Raw genomic sequence first — 24,236 nt, 5'->3', positions numbered from 1 at the left:
TGGTGTTGGGCGTCAGCCTGAATCGATCTCGGGTCGTCAGGTTCGTAGCGCAGCGCGCTAACCGCTACACTAGCGATCCACACCACCACCACCACTATAATCACCATCACCGCCACCACCAACACTATAATCACCACCAGCCCTACAGTCACCATCACGAACGACCACGTGCGCCCTGTCTTACGCCCCACTCTCCCTATACCCCCTCGCCGCCGCCTCTACCCCCTCGCTTCCGCCTCTACCCCCCTCGCTGCCGCCTCTACCCCCTCGCTGCCGGGAGTGAATCTCACGGGGACTCGGGAGAGGGAGAGGAGCGACTTTATTTGACTCCGCGAGCACCGGGGGTGGGGGAGGAGGAGGAGTGTGGGAGGGGGGGTGGGGGTCCGGGACCCCCTCCGTGACCCCCTCCGTGAGCCCCGTGACCAGCTCGTCAGCGACCACCGCACCTCGTTCGTGTCCACGCGCGCCACGTGGGGACGCGCGGCGGCTGCCGTGAGGGTCCGACGAGAGCTGCGGTTCCGTTCCGAGCCGTGCAGCAGCAGCTGCAGCAGCTTCTGCAGCTGTGCTGAGTTTCCGTTGCGGCTGTAGCAGTCGAGACACACGAGGCCCTGGAGCTGCTCGAGCTGCTGCTGCTGCCGTGAGTTCCACAGCAGCTGTGACTGCATCATGTCATTTGTTTCGCTTTTTTTTGTCTTTGTGGTGACCCAGGCTGGGTGCCCCAGACTGCCCAGGCTGGGTGCCCCAGACTATCCAAACTGCCCAGACTGGGTGCCCCAGATTGCCCAGGCTGCCCAGGCTGGGTGCCCCAGACTGCCCAGGCTGGGTGCCCAAGGCCACTCCGCCGAACGAGACTCGGTCCTGCTTGGGCCCCCTGAGTTCACACCGCTGGCTCACGGAGAATCGTATCGTCGTCCCACGATGCGCCACTGCGCCTGCGAAGCGCTGGAGATGCAGTCGCCGACATCGGCTGCCTCAGCCAACACGCGCACAGCAGCAGGGGCAGTGCAGCTGGGCAGCAGCAGGGGGTAGTGCAGCTGGGCAGCAGCAGGGGGTAGTGCTTGTGGTCGAAGTGTCACGACACCTGTCGGGGTAGGGCGGTGTGGGGGGAGAGAGGGGCGGGGTTGGGGGGGGGGACACTGGAGGCGACACCTGGGCTCGTTGCTGTCTCACCAGCAACACGTGATGCTGTGTGTGTAGTGCTGTGTGTGTGTAGTGCTGTGTGTGTGTAGTGCTGTGTGTGTGTGTAGTGTGTAGTGATGTGTGTGTGTGTAGTGCTGTGTGTGTGTGTAGTGCTGTGTGTGTGTGTAGTGCTGTGTGTGTGTAGTGCTGTGTGTGTGTGTAGTGCTGTGTGTGTGTAGTGCTGTGTGTGTGTGTAGTGCTGTGTGTGTGTGTAGTGCTGTGTGTGTGTGTAGTGCTGTGTGTGTGTAGTGCTGTGTGTGTGTGTAGTGCTGTGTGTGTGTGTAGTGCTGTGTGTGTGTAGTGCTGTGTGTATGTAGTGCTGTGTGTGTGTAGTGCTGTGTGTGTGTGTGTAGTGCTGTGTGTGTGTGTGTAGTGCTGTGTGTGTGTAGTGCTGTGTGTGTGTAGTGCTGTGTGTGTGTAGTGTGTGTGTGTGTAGTGCTGTGTGTGTGTAGTGCTGTGTGTGTGTGTAGTGCTGTGTGTGTAGTGCTGTGTGTGTGTGTAGTGCTGTGTGTGTGTGTAGTGCTGTGTGTGTAGTGCTGTGTGTAGTGCTGTGTGTGTGTAGTGCTGTGTGTGTGTAGTGCTGTGTGTGTGTGTAGTGTGTGTGTGTGTAGTGCTGTGTGTGTAGTGCTGTGTGTAGTGCTGTGTGTGTGTAGTGCTGTGTGTGTGTAGTGCTGTGTGTGTGTGTAGTGCTGTGTGTGTGTAGTGCTGTGTGTGTGTAGTGCTGTGTGTGTGTGTAGTGCTGTGTGTGTGTAGTGCTGTGTGTGTGTGTAGTGCTGTGTGTGTGTGTAGTGCTGTGTGTGTGTAGTGCTGTGTGTATGTAGTGCTGTGTGTGTGTAGTGCTGTGTGTGTGTGTGTAGTGCTGTGTGTGTGTGTGTAGTGCTGTGTGTGTGTAGTGCTGTGTGTGTGTGTAGTGCTGTGTGTGTGTAGTGCTGTGTGTGTGTGTAGTGTGTGTGTGTGTAGTGCTGTGTGTGTGTAGTGCTGTGTGTGTGTAGTGCTGTGTGTGTGTAGTGTGTGTGTGTGTAGTGCTGTGTGTGTGTGTAGTGCTGTGCGTGTGTGTAGTGCTGTGCGTGTGTGTAGTGCTGTGTGTGTGTGTAGTGCTGTGTGTGTGTAGTGCTGTGTGTGTGTAGTGCTGTGTGTGTGTGTAGTGCTGTGTGTGTGTGTAGTGCTGTGTGTGTGTATAGTGCTGTGTGTGTGTGTAGTGTGTGTGTGTGTAGTGCTGTGTGTGTGTGTGTGTAGTGCTGTATGTGTATAGTGCTGTGTGTGTGTAGTGCTGTGTGTGTGTAGTGCTGTGTGTGTGTGTAGTGCTGTGTGTGTGTGTAGTGCTGTGTGTGGTGTGTGTATAGTGCTGTGTGTGTGTAGTGCTGTGTGTGTAGTGCTGTGTGTGTAGTGTGTGTGTGTGTGTAGTGCTGTGTGTGTGTGTAGTACTGTGTGTGTGTGTAGTGCTGTGTGTGTGTAGTGCTGTGTGTGTGTAGTGCTGTGTGTGTGTAGTGCTGTGTGTGTGTAGTGCTGTGTGTGTGTAGTGCTGTGTGTGTGTGTAGTACTGTGTGTGTGTGTAGTGCTGTGTGTGTGTAGTGCTGTGTGTGTGTAGTGCTGTGTGTGTGTAGTGCTGTGTGTGTGTAGTCTTGTGTGTGTGTAGTGCTGTGTGTGTGTAGTGCTGTGTGTGTAGTGCTGTGTGTGTGTAGTGCTGTGTGTGTGTAGTGCTGTGTGTGTAGTGCTGTGTGTGTGTAGCGCTGTGTGTGTGTAGTGCTGTGTGTGTATGTAGTGCTGTGTGTAGTGTGTACTGCTGTGTGTGTGTGTAGTGCTGTGTGTGTGTAGTGTGTGTACTGCTGTGTGTGTGTAGTGCTGTGTGTGTGTAGTGTGTGTACTGCTGTGTGTGTGTACTGCTGTGTGTGTGTGTGTTTACCACTGCGTGGGTGCTGTACCGGCGCGGGCTGCTATACCGTGGTGGTCTTGGTGCGCCCTCCGGGCTGCGTGCAGGTCCATCCCGCCTGGTTGGCGAGCACGGCGCACTGCTCGCCCGCAGCGCACGGACGCATCTCGCACCACTGCCGACCGCGGATCACGCGCGCTGCCACAAAGACAAAGGCACCCCGTGTAGCGTTAGCAGACTCTTGGGGCAAGTGCGGTTAGCGAGTTGAAAGATGTGAAGGCCGGCACGGCACACGAGGGGGTGGGTGGCCAGCACCACGTCCCGGCCGACTTTGTCTCTTCATTATCGGATGTTTGCACGTAGCACCAGCTACGCAGTGGAGGCTTAGTCGGCACACACGCAGACAGCATCTCTCACACGCAGCGTCAGCGTCACACACACAGCGTCACACACACAGCGTCACACACACAGCGTCACACACACAGCGTCACACACACAGCGTCACACGCACACACACACAGCGTCACACGCACACACACAGCGTCACACGCACACACACACAGCGTCACGCGCACACACACACAGCGTCACGCGCACACACACACAGCGTCACGCGCACACACACACAGCGTCACGCGCACACACACACAGCGTCACGCGCACACACACACAGCGTCACGCGCACACACACACAGCGTCACGCGCACACACACACAGCGTCACGCGCACACACACACAGCGTCACGCGCACACACACACAGCGTCACGCGCACACACACCCACAGCGTCACGCGCACACACACACAGCGGTCACGCGCACACACACACAGCGTCACGCGCACACACACACACAGCGTCACGCGCACACACACACAGCGTCACGCGCACACACACACAGCGTCACGCGCACACACACACAGCGTCACGCGCACACACACACAGCGTCACGCGCACACACACACAGCGTCACGCGCACACACACACAGCGTCACGCGCACACACACACAGCGTCACGCGCACACACACACAGCGTCACGCGCACACACACACAACGTCACGCGCACACACACACAGCGTCACGCGCACACACAGCGTCACGCGCACACACAGCGTCACGCGCACACACAGCGTCACGCGCACACACAGCGTCACGCACACACACACAGCGTCACGCGCACACACACACAGCGTCACGCGCACACACAGCGTCACGCGCACACACAGCGTCACGCGCACACACAGCGTCACGCGCACACACAGCGTCACGCGCACACACAGCGTCACGCGCACACAGCGTCACACGCGCACACACAGCGTCACACGCACACACAGCGTCACACGCACACACAGCGTCACACGCACACACAGCGTCACACGCACACACAGCGTCACACGCACACACAGCGTCACACGCGCTCACGCAGCTCTCAACCGTCTCCCTGCTCTTCTCCTCCCCCGCTTGGTCTCCCCTCGCCCCGCCCCTCCCACCTAGGGTGAGTGTGCCCCTGTAGGGGCGGGTGGGTCCCTGTAGGGGCGGGTGGGTCCCTGTAGGGGCGGGTGGGTCCCTGTAGGGCGCCTCACCCTCCACGCAGGCCGGCCGGGCCCTGGTGGTGCCGGCGATGTGGCCCCTCCGGCAGGCGCAGCGCGCCGTCTGGCGCGCCACCGTGCGGGCCACGTCGGAGCCATCTCGGTCCAGGGCCACCACCTCGCACGTGCCCACAGCCAGCTGGCCTGCACGGGGGGGGGGGCACGGGGGGGGGGGCACGGGGAGGGGGGGGGCACGGGGGGGGGCACGGGGGGGGGGGGGGCACCGTGGGGGGGGGGCACGGGGGGGGGGGGGGGCGGTGAAAACCCTTGGACCTCACTCTTCTCACGCTCTCTCTCTCTGTGTACTCTCCCCTCCCTCTCTTCATACCGAGGCCGTAATTATAATAAATAATGGGGGGACGACGACACATCCCCCCCCCCCAATATTCAAATATGGTCAAAATGTCCCCCCCAATTTTTGGCTATAAAATAGATTTATGTTTAGAATATTTTGGTTATGGTTGTACTTTATTAATCCCTAATCTCTGCCATTACATACAATGAAACAAACAAGAAAAGGTAAAAAACAGAGCAATGTCATTCAGTACACTATTAGACATTATTGTAAAATAAATCAATAAAGTCCATCCTATGTGTTAGTGCTTTTTTAATATTTTAGGCAGGAAATTCGTTTTCAAATGTAGATTTGGTCCCCCCCAATGTTGACTTCATGGCTACAGCCTTGCCTTATACTCTCCCCTCCCTCTCTCTGTTCTCTCTTCTCTCTCTCTTTTGTTTACGATCAGAGGAAACAAGAAGATGCTCGGTGTAGTCGGCACTTTGCTTCGTTCATCATTTCGTTTCTTTTTTCAATGCTTTGCTTTATGTGCCCCCCCCCCCCCTTTATAAATGAAATATTTCACAAAACATTTCACGCTCTGCTCTCCTCCTTCTTACCCCTTCGCTCTCTCTCTACCCCCCCTCTACCCCCTCTCTCTCTACCCCCTCTCTCTCTCTCTACCCCCTACCCCCTCTCTCTACCCCCTCTCTCTCTACCCCCTCTCTCTACCCCCCCCCCCTCTCTCTACCCCCCCCTCTCTCTACCCTCCCTCTCTCTCTCTCTACCCCCTACCCCCCTCTCTCTACCCCCTCTCTCTCTACCCCCTCTCTCTACCCCCCCCTCTCTCTACCCCCCCTCTCTCTACCCTCCCTCTCTCTCTCTCTACCCCCTACCCCCTCTCTCTCTACCCCCTCTCTCTACCCCCCTCTCTCTCTACCCCCCCCTCTCTCTACCCTCCCTCTCTCTCTCTCTACCCCCTACCCCCTCTCTCTCTACCCCCTCTCTCTACCCTCTCTCTACCCCCTCTCTCTACCCCCTCTCTCTACCCCCCCCCCCCTCTCTCTACCCCCTCGCTCTCTACCCCCTCTCTCTGTACGCTCCCCTCGCTTTGGGTTCCACGTTTCAAGGTGAGAGAATGACGGGGTCACGTGACCCCTAATTTCCACTAACCACCTCCCACGCATTCATCACCACCAGCCGCGTGTCCATCAACATCAACAACATTAACACCAACACCAACAACATTAACAACATTAACACCAACAATATTCACATCAACAACATTAACACCAACACCAACAACATTAACAACATTAACACCAACAATATTCACATCAACAACATTAACACCAACACCAACAACATTAACACCAACACCAACAACATTAACACCATCAACACCAACAACATTAACACCAACACCAACACCAACAACATTAACACCAACAACATCAAAAACATTACCATTAACACCAACAACATTAACATCATCGCCACCACCAACACCAACAACATTAACATCATCATCACCATTAACACCATCAACATCGTCATCATCATCATAATTATCATCACGATACTTTGTGGTGTGTGCTCTGTGCACTGTGTGCACTGTTTGTGAATCATCATCATCATCATCAGCCAAAGTCCATCCAATGCTGGAAGAAGATCAATGTGATGATTCCTCTACCCTGTGTGTGCGTTCTTTAATCCACGTCTTCCCCTCTGTCTCAGTGGCATCATCACCATGGTCTATCCACTCATGGATGTAGATCAGTGCAGTAGGAGGAGATGTTGCTGCTGCTCTGTGTGATCCCAATTGGATCATTTGCGGGTACATTTATCAGCAATGGAAGGTTTTAGCCAATAGCAGTTCCACAGTGTGTGTGGGTTGAGCTATGGGAGGAAACTGAAGTTGCCGGAGGAAACACGTGCAGAATAAGAGGCGAGGAATGACAAACTTCACAAACTCGCACAAAGACAAAGATCACCCACGTAGCTTGTTGACAGATTATTGGGGCAAGTGCGATTAGCAAACACCTGTGAAGACCAGCACGGCACACGAGGGGGAGGGTGGCCAGCACCACACCTTTGCCCAGCGGTGATGTTCACACATCACACCAAGAACTCAATTAAGGCTGTGTATGTCAAGCCTAGTTCACATATTCATCACTCACACTCTCTCACACTCTGCAGAACAGGGGAGAACACTCCAACTCCTCACACACTCTCTCACACTCTCTCACACTCTCTCACACTCTGCAGAACAGGGGAGAACACTCCAACTCCTCTCACACTCTCTCACACTCTCTCACACTCACTCATTCTCTCACACTCTCTCACACTCACTCTCACTCTCTCACACTCTCTCACACTCACTCACACTCTCTCACACTCTCTCACACTCTCTCACACTCTGCAGAGCAGGGGAGAACACGCCAACTCCACACTCTCTCACACTCACTCACACTCTCTCACACTCTCTCTCACTCTCTCTCACTCTCTCACACTCTCTCACACTCTCTCACACTCACTCTCACTCTCTCACACTCTCTCACACTCTGCAGAGCAGGGGAGAACACTCCAACTCCTCACACTCTCTCACACTCACTCACACTCTCTCACTCTCACTCTCTCACACTCTCTCACACTCTCTCACACTCTCTCACTCTCTCACACTCTCTCACACTCACTCACACTCTCTCACACTCTCACACTCTCTCACACTCTCTCACACTCACTCTCACTCTCTCACACTCTCTCACACTCTCTCACACTCTCTCACACTCACTCACACTCTCTCACTCTCTCACACTCTCTCACACTCTCTCACACTCACTCACACTCTCTCACACTCTGCAGAGCAGGGGAGAACACGCCAACTCCACACTCTCTCACACTCACTCACACTCACTCACACTCTCTCACACTCTCTCTCACTCTCTCTCACTCTCTCTCACTCTCTCACACTCTCTCACACTCACTCACACTCACTCTCTCACACTCTCTCACACTCTGCAGAGCAGGGGAGAACACTCCAACTCCTCACACTCTCTCACACTCTCTCCAACTCACTCACACTCTCTCACACTCACTCTCTCACACTCTCTCACACTCTCTCACACTCACTCACACTCTCTCACACTCACTCTCTCACACTCACTCTCACTCTCTCACACTCTCTCACACTCACTTACACTCTCTCACACACTCACTTACACTCTCTCACACTCACTCACACTCACTCTCTCACACTCACTCTCACTCTCTCACACTCTCTCACACTCTCTCACACTCACTCACACTCTCTCACACTCACTCTCTCACACTCACTCTCACTCTCTCACACTCACTCACACTCTCTCACACTCACTCACACTCTCTCACACTCTCACACTCTCTCACACTCTCTCACACTCACTCACACTCTCTCACACTCACTCTCTCACACTCACTCTCACTCTCTCACACTCTCTCACACTCACTTACACTCTCTCACACTCACTCACACTCACTCTCTCACACTCACTCTCACTCTCTCACACTCTCTCACACTCTCTCACACTCACTCACACTCTCTCACACTCACTCTCTCACACTCACTCTCACTCTCTCACACTCACTCACACTCTCTCACACTCACTCACACTCTCTCACACTCACACACTCTCTCACACTCTCTCACACTCACTCACACTCTCTCACACTCTCTCACACTCACTTACACTCTCTCACACTCACTCACTCACACTCTCACACTCTCTCACACTCTGCAGAGCAGGAGAGAACACACGAACTCCACACTCTCTCACACTCTCTCACACTCTCTCACACTCACTCACACTCTCTCACACTCTCTCACACTCGCACTTTGCAGAACAGGGGGAGAAACACCCCAACTACACATAGAGAGTTGTCCGAGTCGGCAATGGAACCCAGCCGCGTGTTCCCGTGAGGCGGACCCCCCCCTGGGGCCGTCACCCTCCTCACGCCTGCAGCCAAGCCACCGCATTGGACCCTCCCCGTCCGCCCCCGCCCCCACCTCTCACGTGATCCCGCTACGAGGAGGTGGCAGTGCCACCCAGCAGGCGGCCAGCAACGGTCGGTGGCGAGGAGATGTTGACTACCTCGCCTGGCGTGCAGGATGTCCGTGGGTTCGATCCCGACCCTGACGCCTGCTGCTGTATATTTGTGTGTGGCTAGGAGATGTTGACTACCTCGCCTGGCGTGCAGGATGTCCGTGGGTTCGATCCCGACCCTGACGCCTGCTGCTGTATATTTGTGTGTGGCTAGGAGATGTTGACTACCTCGCCTGGCGTGCAGGATGTCCGTGGGTTCGATCCCGACCCTGACGCCTGCTGCTGCATATTTGTGTGTGGCTAGGAGATGTTGACTACCTCGCCTGGTGTGCAGGATGTCATGGGTTCGATCCCGACCCTGACGCCTGCTATATATTTGGAGTTTGCGTCTTTCTCTCTCCATGTGGTGAGATGTTAACTACCTCGCCTGGTGTACAGGAGGTCGTGGGTTCGATCTCGACGCTGACGCCTGCTGCTGTATATTTGCGTGTGGCTAGGAGATGTTGACTACCTCGCCTGGTGTACAGGAGGTCGTGGGTTCGATCCCGACGCTGACGCCTGCTGCTGTATACGTGGAGTCTGCGGTGTCTCTCTCTCTCCCCGTGGTCGCGTGGATGTTGCTCCGGGTCCTGCGGTTTCCCCCTCCACGTGTAGAATCCACGTGTAGAATCCACGTGCGTGTGGAGGTTTTCGGCTGCTCTACATCTCCACATCAGCCACTTCGCCGAGTTATCATGTGTGGCCAGGTCGCTTCTAAAATAAAGAGCTCTTTAGCTCAGTTACCTGGTAAAATAAAATATAAAATTAAAATCACTCCGCTAGTCGAGTTGGATTCGAGGTCACTTCGAAGGAGATTCCGATCTCAATCCCGATCCGTGTTCGCTGCGATGCCCTCCAGTCACGTGTCTAACAAGCCGGGTGTCACGTGACGTGGGGATAGCTGCGGGGTGGGGGGTGATGAGTGGGGGGGCTGAAGATGCTTTGGTGCGCGGTTTCAAGCGAAACATCGCTCATCTGATCGCCCGATTGACTCCCTGCGGCGAGGGACGCTGGCGAACTCAACCTGGGCGAGTGGGCGGAATCGTCCGTCGCCAGGCGGATGCCGCCACCGCATCCTCCCTCGCTGCTGGCTCGTGAACGCGCCAACTGAAGGAACGGCTCTAGACGGCGGTGCCGTCGTGGCCACGTCAACCCCAACACGGTGGACCCCCCCATGGTGGACGCATAGGGACACGTGGAGATGCATCGGGAGACACGGAGAGACCAGTGACGTGCGGTGGGGTCAATGGCTGGGGAGGCACTGGCTCGTGTCAGAGCCAGATTCACACACTGAGGGGGGGGGGCGTGTCCTCACTGAGGGGGGCGTGTCCTCACTGAGGGGGGCGTGTCCTCACTGAGGGGGGCGTGGCCTCACTGAGGGGGCGTGGCCTCACTGAGGGGGGCGTGTCTTTACTGAGGGGGCCTGATTGAACTCCTGCATGCGTCCTGTGGCGGCTATAAATGTCCACGTGACGAGACACTTCGTCGAGCGATCACTGGTGGTCACGTCGCTTCTGATAAAAGAGCTAGCGCCTTAAAAGCGTGCACACCACGTGACAAAGCAATCAGTTTTGCTATGTCGGGTGGTGGAGGGTCTGAACGACACAGATTTGGCCAGATCATTACGCGGCAAACCACAATAACCACATTCCTGCGGAGGGAGCTGGTAGGGTCAACGGCGGCGTGGTGTGTTCCGCAAGTATGCCCGACTGTGAGGGCGGGCACAAGCCGGCATGAGTAGGTTAAACGTTGAGTTTTATAAGGGCACCACGGGGTGACCAGCCCCTCCCCACCCAGCCCCACCCCTCCCCTCCCCACCCAGCCCCACCTTCCCCACCCAGCCCCTCCCCACCCAGCCCCTCCCCACCCTCCCTTCCCCACCCAGCTCCTCCCTCCCCACCCAGCCCCTCCCCACCCTCCCCACCCAGCCCCACCCTCCCCACCCAACCCCTCCCTCCCCACCCAGCCCCTCCCTGCCCGACGGACACAATAATCCCCTGTGGGCTGGTGTAAGCAGGAGGTTCCTACCAGTACACATCTATAATGATGAGTTGACGTGATCGAGCGTCGATCAGGAGAGACTCGGACACCCCGAGGGAGCGCTCAGTGTGCGAGTGGACGAGAAGAGGGAGGGGTGGACAAGAAGCCACGATCATCCACGTGGTGTGACAAGCATCGCCCTTCAAATCGTCTCCCACTCCACGAGGAGTAAATCACCAATCAGAGCGATCTCGGCATGTGACTGCCCCGCGACCACCGCACGTCATTGGCGCATCGCTCTCGCAGAGACAGAGAGAGACTGGGAGAGAGGACGACTCAAGAGAGACTGAGAGAGAGAGAGGACGACTCAAGAGAGACTGAGAGAGAGAGAGGACGACTCAAGAGAGACTGAGAGAGAGAGAGGACGACTCCGAGAGAAACTGAGAGGACGACTACGAGAGAGAGAAAGGACGACTCGGAGGCGCCAGGAGGAGGAACCACACAGGAGGGAAGGCAGCAGCAGCAGCCACGCGGTGACCAGTCGGCGTTACCAACATTTGCCCAAGCTTTGCGGCCCTCTACGTATCAAGATTCGCCGTTTTTACGGGGTGCGAGAAAACAGGAAAAGCCACGCGATCGAGGAGGGGGGGGGGGCATCGCCCTCTTCCTCACAGATGGAACAGATGGAACAGATGACTTTAGCCCGCACTCGGGTGTACCACCTTCCCCTGGCCAGCCACGAACCCCGTCTGCGTGTGCTCCACCAACCCTCGCTGCCCCGCTGGGTTACAGGCAGCCACACGCAGCAGCACAAGCACCCACCAGCACTACCAAGCACTACCAAGCACGCTGGTTGTTCACTGTCAAAGCAGAGGAGGAGGAGGGGGGGGGGGCACCAGCTGTTGCAACTCAGTTAGCGAGCCCTATTTGCTGCAAATGCACTCGGCAATGAAATAGCCGCACGGTGACACACCGACCCGAATAACAACGAAAGGCACCGACATCACGCACGGCGCACACACACACACACCAACCCCATCCTACACACCCCATAGACAAAGATCCCCCGTGTAGCCTTAACAGACTGTTGGGGCAAGTGCTGTGAGCGATCATCTATGAAGGACGGAACGGCACACGAGGGGGTGGGTGGCGAGCACCACGCCCGGCCGCCTTTGTCTCCCCAGTGGCGATGTTTTACATGCTGCACCAGGTATTCATTTGAGGACCGGTTTAGATAATTGTCACTGGTTCTGGCCGTGAGCGGGAATCGAACCCGGGTCGCAAGGTTCATAGCGCAGCGCGCTAACCACTACACCCCACCCCACATACCACACACCACGCACCAACTCACTCACACCAACTCACTCACACCAACTCACTCACACCAACTCACTCACACCAACTCACTCACACCAACTCACTCACACCACTCACTCACACCAACTCACTCACACCAACTCACTCACACCAACTCACTCACACCAACTCACTCACACCAACTCACTCACACCACTCACTCACACCAACTCACTCACACCACTCACTCACACCAACTCACTCACACCAACTCACTCACACCACTCACTCACACCAACTCACTCACACCAACTCACTCACACCACTCACTCACACCAACTCACTACCACTCACTCACACCAACTCACTCCAACTCACTCACACCAACTCTCTCACTCCAACTCACTCACACCAATTCACACCAACTCACACCAACTCACTCACTCCAACTCACTCCAACTCACACCAACTCTCTCACTCCAACTCACTCACACCAACTCACACCAACTCACTCACACCAACTCACTCCAACTCACACCAACTCTCTCACTCCAACTCACTCACACCAACTCACACCAACTCACTCACACCAACTCACACCAACTCACTCACACCAACTCACTCACACCAACTCACTCACACCAACTCACACCATCTCACTCACACCAACTCACACCAACTCTCTCACTCCAACTCACACCAACTCACTCACACCAACTCACACCAACTCACTCACACCAACTCACACTAACTCACTCACTCCAACTCAATCACTCCAACTCACTCACACCAACTCACTCACTCACACCACTCACTCACACCAACTCACTACCACTCACTCACACCAACTCACTCCAACTCACTCACACCAACTCACTCACTCCAACTCACTCCAACTCACTCACACCAACTCACTCACTCCAACTCACACCAACTCACTCACACCAACTCACTCACTCCAACTCACACCAACTCACTCACACCAACTCACTCCAACTCACACCAACTCTCTCACTCCAACTCACTCACACCAACTCACACCAACTCACTCACACCAACTCACACCAACTCACTCACACCAACTCACTCACTCCAACTCACACCAACTCACTCACACCAACTCACACCAACTCACACCAACTCACTCACACCAACTCACACCAACTCACACCAACTCACTCACACCAACTCACTCACACCAACTCACACCAACTCTCTCACTCCAACTCACACCAACTCACTCACACCAACTCACTCACACCAACTCACACTAACTCACTCACACCAACTCACTCACTCCAACTCACTCACACCAACTCACTCACTCCAACTGACTCACACCAACTCACACCAACTCACTCGCACCAACTCACTCACTCCAACTCACTCACACCAACTCACTCACTCCAACTCACTCACACCAACTCACTCACACCAACTCACTCACACCAACTCACTCACACCAACTCACTCACACCAACTCACTCACACCAACTCACTCACACCAACTCACTCACACCAACTCACTCACACCAACTCACTCACACCAACTCACTCACACCAACTCACTCACACCACTCACTCACACCAACTCACTCACACCAACTCACTCACACCACTCACTCACACCAACTCACTCACACCAACTCACTCACACCACTCACTCACACCACTCACTCACACCAACTCACTCACACCACTCACTCACACCAACTCACTCACACCAACTCACTCACACCACTCACTCACACCAACTCACTCACACCACTCACTCACACCAACTCACTCACACCAACTCACTCACACCACTCACTCACACCAACTCACTCACACCACTCACTCACACCAACTCACTCACACCAACTCACTCACACCACTCACTCACACCAACTCACTCACACCAACTCACTCACACCACTCACTCACACCAACTCACTCACACCAACTCACTCACACCACTCACTCACACCAACTCACTCACACCACTCACTCACACCAACTCACTCACACCAACTCACTACCACTCACTCACACCAACTCACTCACACCAACTCACTACCACTCACTCACACCAACTCACTCCAACTCACTCACACCAACTCTCTCACTCCAACTCACTCACACCAATTCACACCAACTCACTCACACCAACTCACTCACTCCAACTCACACCAACTCACTCCAACTCACACCAACTCTCTCACACCAACTCACTCCAACTCACACCAACTCACTCCAACTCACTCACACCAACTCACTCACTCCAACTCAATCACTCCAACTCACTCACACCAACTCACTCACACCACTCACTCACACCAACTCACTCACACCAACTCACTCACACCAACTCACTCACACCAACTCACTCACACCAACTCACTCACACCAACTCACTCACACCAACTCACTCGCACCAACTCACTCACTCCAACTCACTCACACCAACTCACTCACTCCAACTGACTCACACCAACTCACACCAACTCACTCGCACCAACTCACTCGCACCAACTCACTCACACCAACTCACACCAACTCACTCACACCAACTCACTCACTCCAACTCACACCAACTCACTCACACCAACTCACTCACACCAACTCACTCACACCAACTCACACTAACTCACTCACACCAACTCACTCACACCAACTCACTCACACCACTCACTCACACCAACTCACTCACACCACTCACTCACACCAACTCACTCACACCAACTCACTCACACCAACTCACTCACACCAACTCACTCACACCACTCACTCACACCAACTCACTCACACCACTCACTCACACCAACTCACTCACACCACTCACTCACACCAACTCACTCACACCACTCACTCACACCACTCACTCACACCAACTCACTCACACCAACTCACTCACACCAACTCACTCACACCACTCACTCACACCAACTCACTCACACCACTCACTCACACCAACTCACTCACACCAACTCACTCACACCAACTCACTCACACCACTCACTCACACCAACTCACTCACACCAACTCACTAACACCACTCACTCACACCAACTCACTCACACCACTCACTCACACCACTCACTCACACCAACTCACTCACACCACTCACTCACACCAACTCACTCACACCACTCACTCACACCAACTCACTCACACCACTCACTCACACCAACTCACTCACACCAACTCACTCACACCACTCACTCACACCACTCACTCACACCAACTCACTCACACCACTCACTCACACCAACTCACTCACACCAACTCACTACCACTCACTCACACCAACTCACTCCAACTCACTCACACCAACTCTCTCACTCCAACTCACTCACACCAATTCACACCAACTCACTCACACCACTCACTCACACCAACTCACTCACACCAACTCACTACCACTCACTCACACCAACTCACTCCAACTCACTCCAACTCTCTCACTCCAAATCACTCACACCAACTCACACCAACTCACTCACACCAACTCACTCACTCCAACTCACACCAACTCACTCACACCAACTCACTCACACCAACTCACACCAACTCACTCACACCAACTCACTCACTCCAACTCACTCCAAATCACTCACACCAACTCACACCAACTCACTCACACCAACTCACACTAACTCACTCACACCAACTCACTCACACCAACTCACTCACACCAACTCACACCAACTCTCTCACTCCAACTCACACCAACTCACTCACACCAACTCACTCACACCAACTCACTCACACCAACTCACACCATCTCACTCACACCAACTCACACCAACTCACTCACACCAACTCACACTAACTCACTCACTCCAACTCACACTAACTCACTCACACCAACTCACTCACACCAACTCACTCACACCAACTCACACCAACTCACTCACACCAACTCACACTAACTCACTCACACCAACTCACTCACTCCAACTCAATCACTCCAACTCACTCACACCAACTCACTCACACCAACTCACTCCAACTCACTCACACCAACTCACTCACTCCAACTCACACCAACTCACTCACACCAACTCACACCAACTCACTCACACCAACTCACTCACACCAACTCACTCACTCACACCAACTCTCTCACTCCAACTCACTCACACCAACTCACTCCAACTCACACCAACTCACTCACACCAACTCACTCCAACTCACACCAACTCTCTCACTCCAACTCACTCACACCAACTCACTCACTCACACCAACTCACTCACTCACACCAACTCACTCACTCACACCAACTCACTCCAACTCACACCAACTCACTCACTCACACCAACTCACTCACACCAACTCACTCACTCACTCCAACTCATTCACTCCCACCAACTCACTCACTCCAACCAACTCACTCACACCAACTCACTCGCACCAACTCACTCACTCCAACTCACTCACACCAACTCACTCGCACCAACTCACTCACTCCAACTCACTCACACCAACTCACTCACACCAACTCACTCACTCCAACTGACTCACACCAACTCACACCAACTCACTCGCACCAACTCACTCGCACCAACTCACTCGCACCAACTCACTCGCACCAACTCACTCACACCAACTCACTCGCACCAACTCACTCGCACCAACTCACTCGCACCAACTCACTCGCACCAACTCACTCGCACCAACTCACTCACACCAACTCACTCGCACCAACTCACTCACACCAACTCACTCACACCAACTCACTCACACCAACTCACTCACACCAACTCACTCGCACCAACTCACTCACACCAACTCACTCACTCACACCAACTCACTCACACCAACTCACTCACACCAACTCACTCACACCAACTCACTCACACCAACTCACTCACACCAACTCACTCACACCAACTCACTCACACCAACTCACTCACACCAACTCACACTCATTCACTCACTCACACCAACTCACTCCCTCCAACTCACTCACTCCAACTCACTCACACCAACTCACTCACTCCAACTCACTCGCACCAACTCACTCGCACCAACTCACTCACACCAACTCACTCACACCAACTCACTCACACCAACTCACTCACACCAACTCACTCACTCACACCAACTCACTCACTCACACCAACTCACTCCAACTCACACCAACTCACTCACTCACACCAACTCACTCACTCCAACTCACTCGCACCAACTCACTCGCACCAACTCACTCACACCAACTCACTCACACCAACTCACTCACACCAACTCACTCACACCAACTCACTCACTCACACCAACTCACTCACTCACACCAACTCACTCCAACTCACACCAACTCACTCACTCACACCAACTCACTCACTCACACCAACTCACTCACACCAACTCACTCACTCACTCCAACTCATTCACTCCCACCAACTCACTCACTCCAACCAACTCACACCAACTCAAGGCGCACGAGGGGGGGGGGGGGGTCGTGGGTGGTCATCAACCAGCGCTGATGTTCGTACACACCGCAACGGTTACTCAGTTGAGGCCGAATCGACCTAGGGGAGGCCCATGACCTGGATTTGAACTCAGGATCGCCGCGTTCGTTTGCTAGCTCGTAACATCGAGTACACTGACAGTACACGCAGCACACACGCAGTACACAACAGCACAGTAGTGAGAGTACACATCGTACAGTGCACACAGAGCACGCCACAACGACAAAGATCCCCCGTGTAGCCTTAACAGACTGTTGGGGCAAGTGCTGTTAGCGAGCCCCTATGAAGGCCGGCACGGCACACGAGGGAGTGGGTGGTCAGAACCACGCCCGGCCGCCTTTGTCTCCCCAGTGGCGATGTTAACACACTGCACCGGGGTACTCATTTGAGGCGAAGTCGACCTAGGGGAGGAGGCCCAGGACCGGTTCGGAAAATCGTCACCGGTGTTGACCGTGAGCGGGAATCGAACTCGAGTGGGCGGGTTCGTAGCGCAGCGCGCTGACCACTAACTCCGCTGGCGATGCGTCGTGCAGTCCTTCAACATTACACACACAGTACACACTCAGTACACACTCAGTACACACTCAGTACACACACAGTACACACACACAGTACACACTCAGTACACACACACAGTACACACACAGTACACACACACAGTACACACACAGTACACACTCAGTACACACACACAGTACACACACAGTACACACACACAGTACACACACAGTACACACAGTACACACTCAGTACACACACACAGTACACACACAGTACACACACACAGTACACACACAAACAGCATACACACAGTACACACACACAGTACACACACAGTACACACACAGTACACACACACACAGTACACACACACAGTACACACACAGTACACACACACAGTACACACACAGCACACACACACATAGTACACACACACAGTACACACACACACAGTACACACACAGTACACACAGTACACTCAGCACACACACAGTACACACACACACAGCACACACACAGTACACACAGTACACTCAGCACACACAGTACACACAGCACACACACACATAGTACACACACACACAGTACACACACACACAGTACACACACAGTACACACAGTACACTCAGCACACACACAGTACACACACACACAGCACACACACAGTACACACAGTACACTCAGCACACACAGCACACACACAGTACACACACACAGTACACACACAGTACACACACACAGTACACACACAGTACACACACACAGTACACACAGTACACACACACAGTACACACACAGTACACACAGTACACACACACAGTACACACACAGTACACACACACAGTACACACACAGTACACACACACAGTACACACAGTACACACACACAGTACACACACAGTACACACACACAGTACACACAGTACACACACACAGTACACACACAGTACACACACACAGTACACACACAGTACACACACACACAGTACACACACAGTACACACACACAGTACACACACAGTACACACACACAGTACACACAGTACACACACACAGTACACACACACAGCATACACACAGTACACACACACAGTACACACACAGCACACACACACATAGTACACACACACAGTACACACACAGTACACACACACACAGTAAACACAGCACACACACAGTACACACAGTACACTCAGCACACACAGTACACACAGCACACACACAGTACACACACACAGTACACACACACAGTACACACAGTGCACTCAGCACACACAGCACACACACAGTACACACAGTGCACTCAGCACACACAGCACACACACAGTACACACACACAGTACACACACACACAGCACACACAGCACACACACAGTACACACAGTACACTCAGCACACACAGTACACACAGCACACACACAGCACACACACTCAGCACACACACTCAGCACACACACTCAGCACACACACTCAGCACACACACACACACAGCACACACACACAGCACACAGTACACACAGTGCACTCAGCACACACAGCACACACACAGTACACACACACAGTACACACACACAGTACACACAGTGCACTCAGCACACACAGCACACACACAGTACACACAGTGCACTCAGCACACACAGCACACACACAGTACACACACACAGTACACACACACACATAGTACACACACACAGTACACACACTCAGCACACACACACAGCACACACACACAGCACACACACAGTACACACAGCACACACACTCAGCACACACACACAGCACACACACACAGCACACACACTCAGCACACACACACAGTACACACAGTACACTCAGCACACACAGTACACACACAGTACACACACACACATAGTACACTCAGCACACACAGTACACACAGTACACACAGCACACAGCACACACACAGTACACACAGTACACTCAGCACACACAGGACACACACAGTACACACAGTACACACAGTACACACAGCACACACACAGTACACACAGTACACTCAGCACACACAGCACACACACAGTACACACACACAGTACACACACACATCACACACAGTACACACAGTACACACACACACAGCACACACACAGTACACACAGTACACACACACATCACACACACACAGCACACACACAGCACACACAATACACACACAGCACACACACACAGCACACACAGACAGCATACACACACAGCACACACTCAGCACACACTCAGCACACACACAGCACACACACTTAGCACACACACACAGCACACACACACACAGCACACACACACACAGCACACACACACACAGCACACACACACCACACACAGGAGTAGTAGTCGTAGTAGGAGTCATAGGGGGCTTTCGCGACCAATATCATCCATAGGAGGTCTTTTTTCTGGGTGGTGAGATCGCGTCAATATATAAATGAGTGTCGTTAAACCGGCACCACAAAAACACCGCCAATTAGTGCGGGTTGTCACGTAAACAGAACGGGCCAATTTGTTACTCGTACAGCACTTAGTGGATTTGCTCTGCAGCACACAGCCGGTTAGTGCTGCACTCGTGACGAATCGGCCACATTCCGTGTACATCACACACTTCGCTATTCGGCTGTGTCGGGTGGTGGCGGGTTTAACGACACATTTCTATATTTACGCGATCGAACCCCCAAAAGACCCGTGAGTGTGCACCACGAGATACGTTTTCGACAACAGCGTAAGCTAACAACAACAACAACAAAATACGCCGTTTTAATTTTTATAGTTTTTTTTAGGAAAATGCTTTCATTTACGTTCCACTTTTGATTTGAATTTCATTACAGCGGCGACGTTCACATGTGTGCACATTGGCACGAGGCAGAGAGGAACGTGGAAACCACCAATGACGACACGTGCAGTGTACACCGCCGGGTTCTGCCCCTGGGTGGCGATGGTGGTGGTGATGGTGATGAAGAGGGCGATGATGGTGGTGATGATGATGAAGAGGGCGATGGTGGTGGTGGTGGTGATGAAGAGGGCGATGGTGGTGATGATGATGATGAAGAGGGCGATGGTGGTGGTGGTGATGAAGAGGGCGATGGTGGTGATGATGATGATGAAGGCGATGGTGGTGGTGATGATGATGAAGAGGGCGATGGTGGTGATGATGATAATGAAGAGGGCGATGGTGGTGATGATGAAGAGGGCGATGGTGGTGATGATGATGAAGAGGGCGATGGTGGTGGTGATGATGAAGAGGGCGATGATGGTGATGATGAAGGCGATGGTGGTGATGATGATGAAGAGGGCGATGGTGGTGGTGATGATGAAGAGGGCGATGGTGATGATGATGAAGAGGGCGATGGTGGTGATGATGATGAAGAGGGCGATGGTGATGATGATGAAGAGGGCGATGATGGTGATGATGAAGAGGGCGATGGCGATGATGATGAAGAGGGCGATGGTGGTGGTGATGATGAAGAGGGCGATGGTGATGATGATGAAGAGGGCGATGATGGTGATGATGAAGAGGGCGATGGCGATGATGATGAAGAGGGCGATGGTGGTGGTGATGATGAAGAGGGCGATGGCGATGGCGATGATGATGAAGAGGGCGATGTTGGTGATGATGATGAAGAGAACGATGTTGCAAAGAGGTCGCGACGAAGCTGTGAGTGGCCGCAATTTGCGAAGACGGTGATCGCGCCCCGACAGCGTGAAATACTCGAGACCGCGACGACGACGACGATGTGAGCCGGGCACAGAGGAGGCGCCTTCAATAATCATCGCCTCGGTGTGAACAGTGGGAGGCGAATCGAATAGTGGGGCCCGGACCTCACACAAGCCGCACCACCCCCCCACCCCCTTCCTGAGCTGTTGACGTGGTGACTACGCCGACCGTGATGGTACCTCGTGTACTGTGTGTGTACTGTGTGTGTACTGTGTGTGTACACTGCGTGTGTGTACTGTGTGTGTACTGTGTGTGTACTTTGCGTGTACTGTGCGTGTACTCTGTGTGTGTACTGTGTGTGTATACTGTGTGTGTGCTGTGTGTGTCTACTGTGTGTGTACTCTGTGTGTGTGCTGTGTCTGTGTACTGTGTGTGTACTGTGTGTGTGTACTGTGTGTATACTGTGTGTATACTGTGTGTGTACTGTGTGTGTATTGTGTGTACTGTGTGTACTCTGTGTGTACTACTCTGTGTGTACTGTGTGTGTACTGTGTGTACTCTGTGTGTACTACTCTGTGTGTACTCTGCGTGTACTGTGTGTACTGTGTGTGTACTACTCTGTGTGTACTACTACTCTGTGTGTACTTTGTGTGTACTACTCTACGTGTACTACTCTGCGCGTGCTGTCTGTGTACTGTGTGTGTGTACTCTGTGTGTATTCTGCATGTACTCTGTGTGTCCACTCTGTGTACTGTGTGTGTACTACTCTGTGTGTACTCTCTGTGTACTGCACGTACTGTGTGTGTGTGTACTGCGTGTACTGTGTGTGTACTACTCTGTGTGTACTATGTGTACTTTCTGCGTGTACCATCACGCGCGGCCCTGTTCCTCAGCGTCACCACCACGTGTACTCTGTGTGTACTGTGTGTACTCTCTGTGTACTCTCTGTGTACTGTGTGTGTACTGTGTGTGTACTGTGTGTGTGTGTACTGCGTGTACTGTGTGTGTACTACTCTGTGTGTACTCTGTGTGTACTGTGTGTGTACTGTGTGTACTCTGCGTGTACTGTGTGTGTACTCTGTGTGTACTGTGTGTGTGTGTACTGTGTGTGTACTGCGTGTACTGTGGGTGTACTACTCTGTGTACTCTGTGTGTACTGTGTGTGTACTGTGTGTACTCTCTGCGTGTACTGTGTGTGTACTCTGTGTGTACTGTGTGTGTGTACTGTGTGTGTGTACTGCGTGTACTGCGTGTGTACTACTCTGTGTGTGTACTGTGTGTGTACTGCGTGTACTCTCTGCGTGTACCGTCACGCGCGGCCCTGTTCCTCAGCGTCACCACCACGTGTACTGTGTGCGTGTACTGTGTGCGTGTACTGTGTGCGTGTACTGTGTGCGTGTACTGTGTGCGTGTACTGTGTGCGTGTACTGTGTGCGTGTACTGTGTGCGTGTACTGTGTGCGTGTACTGTGTGCGTGTACTGTGTGCGTGTACTGTGTGCGTGTACTGTGTGCGTGTACTGTGTGCGTGTACTGTGTGCGTGTACTGTGTGCGTGTACTGTGTGCGTGTACTGTGTGCGTGTACTGTGTGCGTGTACTGTGTGCGTGTACTGTGTGCGTGTACTGTGTGCGTGTACTGTGTGCGTGTACTGTGTGCGTGTACTGTGTGCGTGTACTGTGTGCGTGTACTGTGTGCGTGTACTGTGTGCGTGTACTGTGTGCGTGTACTGTGTGCGTGTACTGTGTGCGTGTACTGTGTGCGTGTACTGTGTGCGTGTACTGTGTGCGTGTACCGTCACGCGCGGCCCTGTTCCTCAGCGTCACCACCACGAGGATCCCCGCTGCCGCCAGCGCCCCCAGGAGGCAGAGCGCGCGAGGCGGCGGCATCGGGGGGTCAGCCCAGGGGGGCATGGGGGGTCAGCCCAGGGGGGCATGGGGGGCCCCCCGCGGGGGGGGCGAGGGGGGGCCCCGTCAGGGGGTCCCTCCGGGGCCCCGCCCCTCCGTCATCCAGACGTCGCCTCCAGCTCGCTGCCGCGTCTCCATTCAGCCTCGAGTCGCTCCCCGGCCCCCCACGACTCTCCCCACGACTCTCCCCACGACTCTCCCCACGAATCTTCACGTCTCTCCCTCGGCCCCCTTCGACTCTCTCCCCGACTCTTCGAGCCTGTCCCCCCGGCTCTCTCCGCGGCTCTCCTCCCCCTGGCTCCCCCACGACTCTCCCCACGACTCTCCCCGGCTCTTCGAGCCTGTCCCCGGCTCTCTCCGCGGCTGTCCTCCCCCCCCCCGGCTCTCCCTGCTGAGTCTCCTTCCC

The 24,236-nt window shown here is 54.0% G+C and overlaps 1 protein-coding gene across 3 annotated transcripts; it reads right to left on the bottom strand.

The window, feature by feature from the left end:
* Positions 1–302: 302 nt before the first annotated feature.
* Positions 303–23,961, bottom strand: TAFA5 (TAFA chemokine like family member 5). 3 transcript variants are annotated; one of them, XM_078609474.1, is made up of 4 exons: positions 23,719–23,961; positions 4,631–4,780; positions 3,083–3,247; positions 303–1,081 (listed from the first exon to the last, which is right to left on the bottom strand). In XM_078609474.1, the coding sequence occupies exons 1-3, from the start codon at positions 23,834–23,836 to the stop codon at positions 3,114–3,116; spliced, it is 402 nt and encodes a 133-aa protein (XP_078465600.1). In that variant the 5' UTR covers positions 23,837–23,961; the 3' UTR covers positions 303–1,081; positions 3,083–3,113. The 3 variants fall into 3 exon arrangements, with proteins under 3 accessions (XP_078465600.1, XP_078465602.1, XP_078465599.1); XM_078609476.1 differs by having other exon boundaries at positions 3,102–3,247; XM_078609473.1 differs by having other exon boundaries at positions 3,120–3,247.
* Positions 23,962–24,236: the final 275 nt, after the last annotated feature.

Source organism: Lampetra planeri, chromosome 32 (genome assembly GCF_965212315.1).
Source record: "Lampetra planeri chromosome 32, kcLamPlan1.2.h2, whole genome shotgun sequence".
Taxonomy (NCBI): Eukaryota; Metazoa; Chordata; class Hyperoartia; order Petromyzontiformes; family Petromyzontidae; genus Lampetra; species Lampetra planeri.
The sequence above is the reverse complement of the archived record's forward strand: the minus strand, read 5'-3'. Positions and strand labels throughout refer to the sequence as shown.

Bases quoted from the DNA above. Each gene is read 5' to 3' on its own strand.
- TAFA5 (XM_078609473.1), bottom strand. From the start codon at position 23,836: ATGCCCCCCTGGGCTGACCCCCCGATGCCGCCGCCTCGCGCGCTCTGC. The intron at 4,781-23,718 runs GTACACGCACAC...CCCCCCGTGCAG, and splicing joins GAACAGGGCCGCGCGTGACG to GCCAGCTGGCTGTGGGCACG. The intron at 3,248-4,630 runs GTGAGGCGCCCT...TCTTTGTGGCAG, and splicing joins CCGGCCGGCCTGCGTGGAGG to CGCGCGTGATCCGCGGTCGG.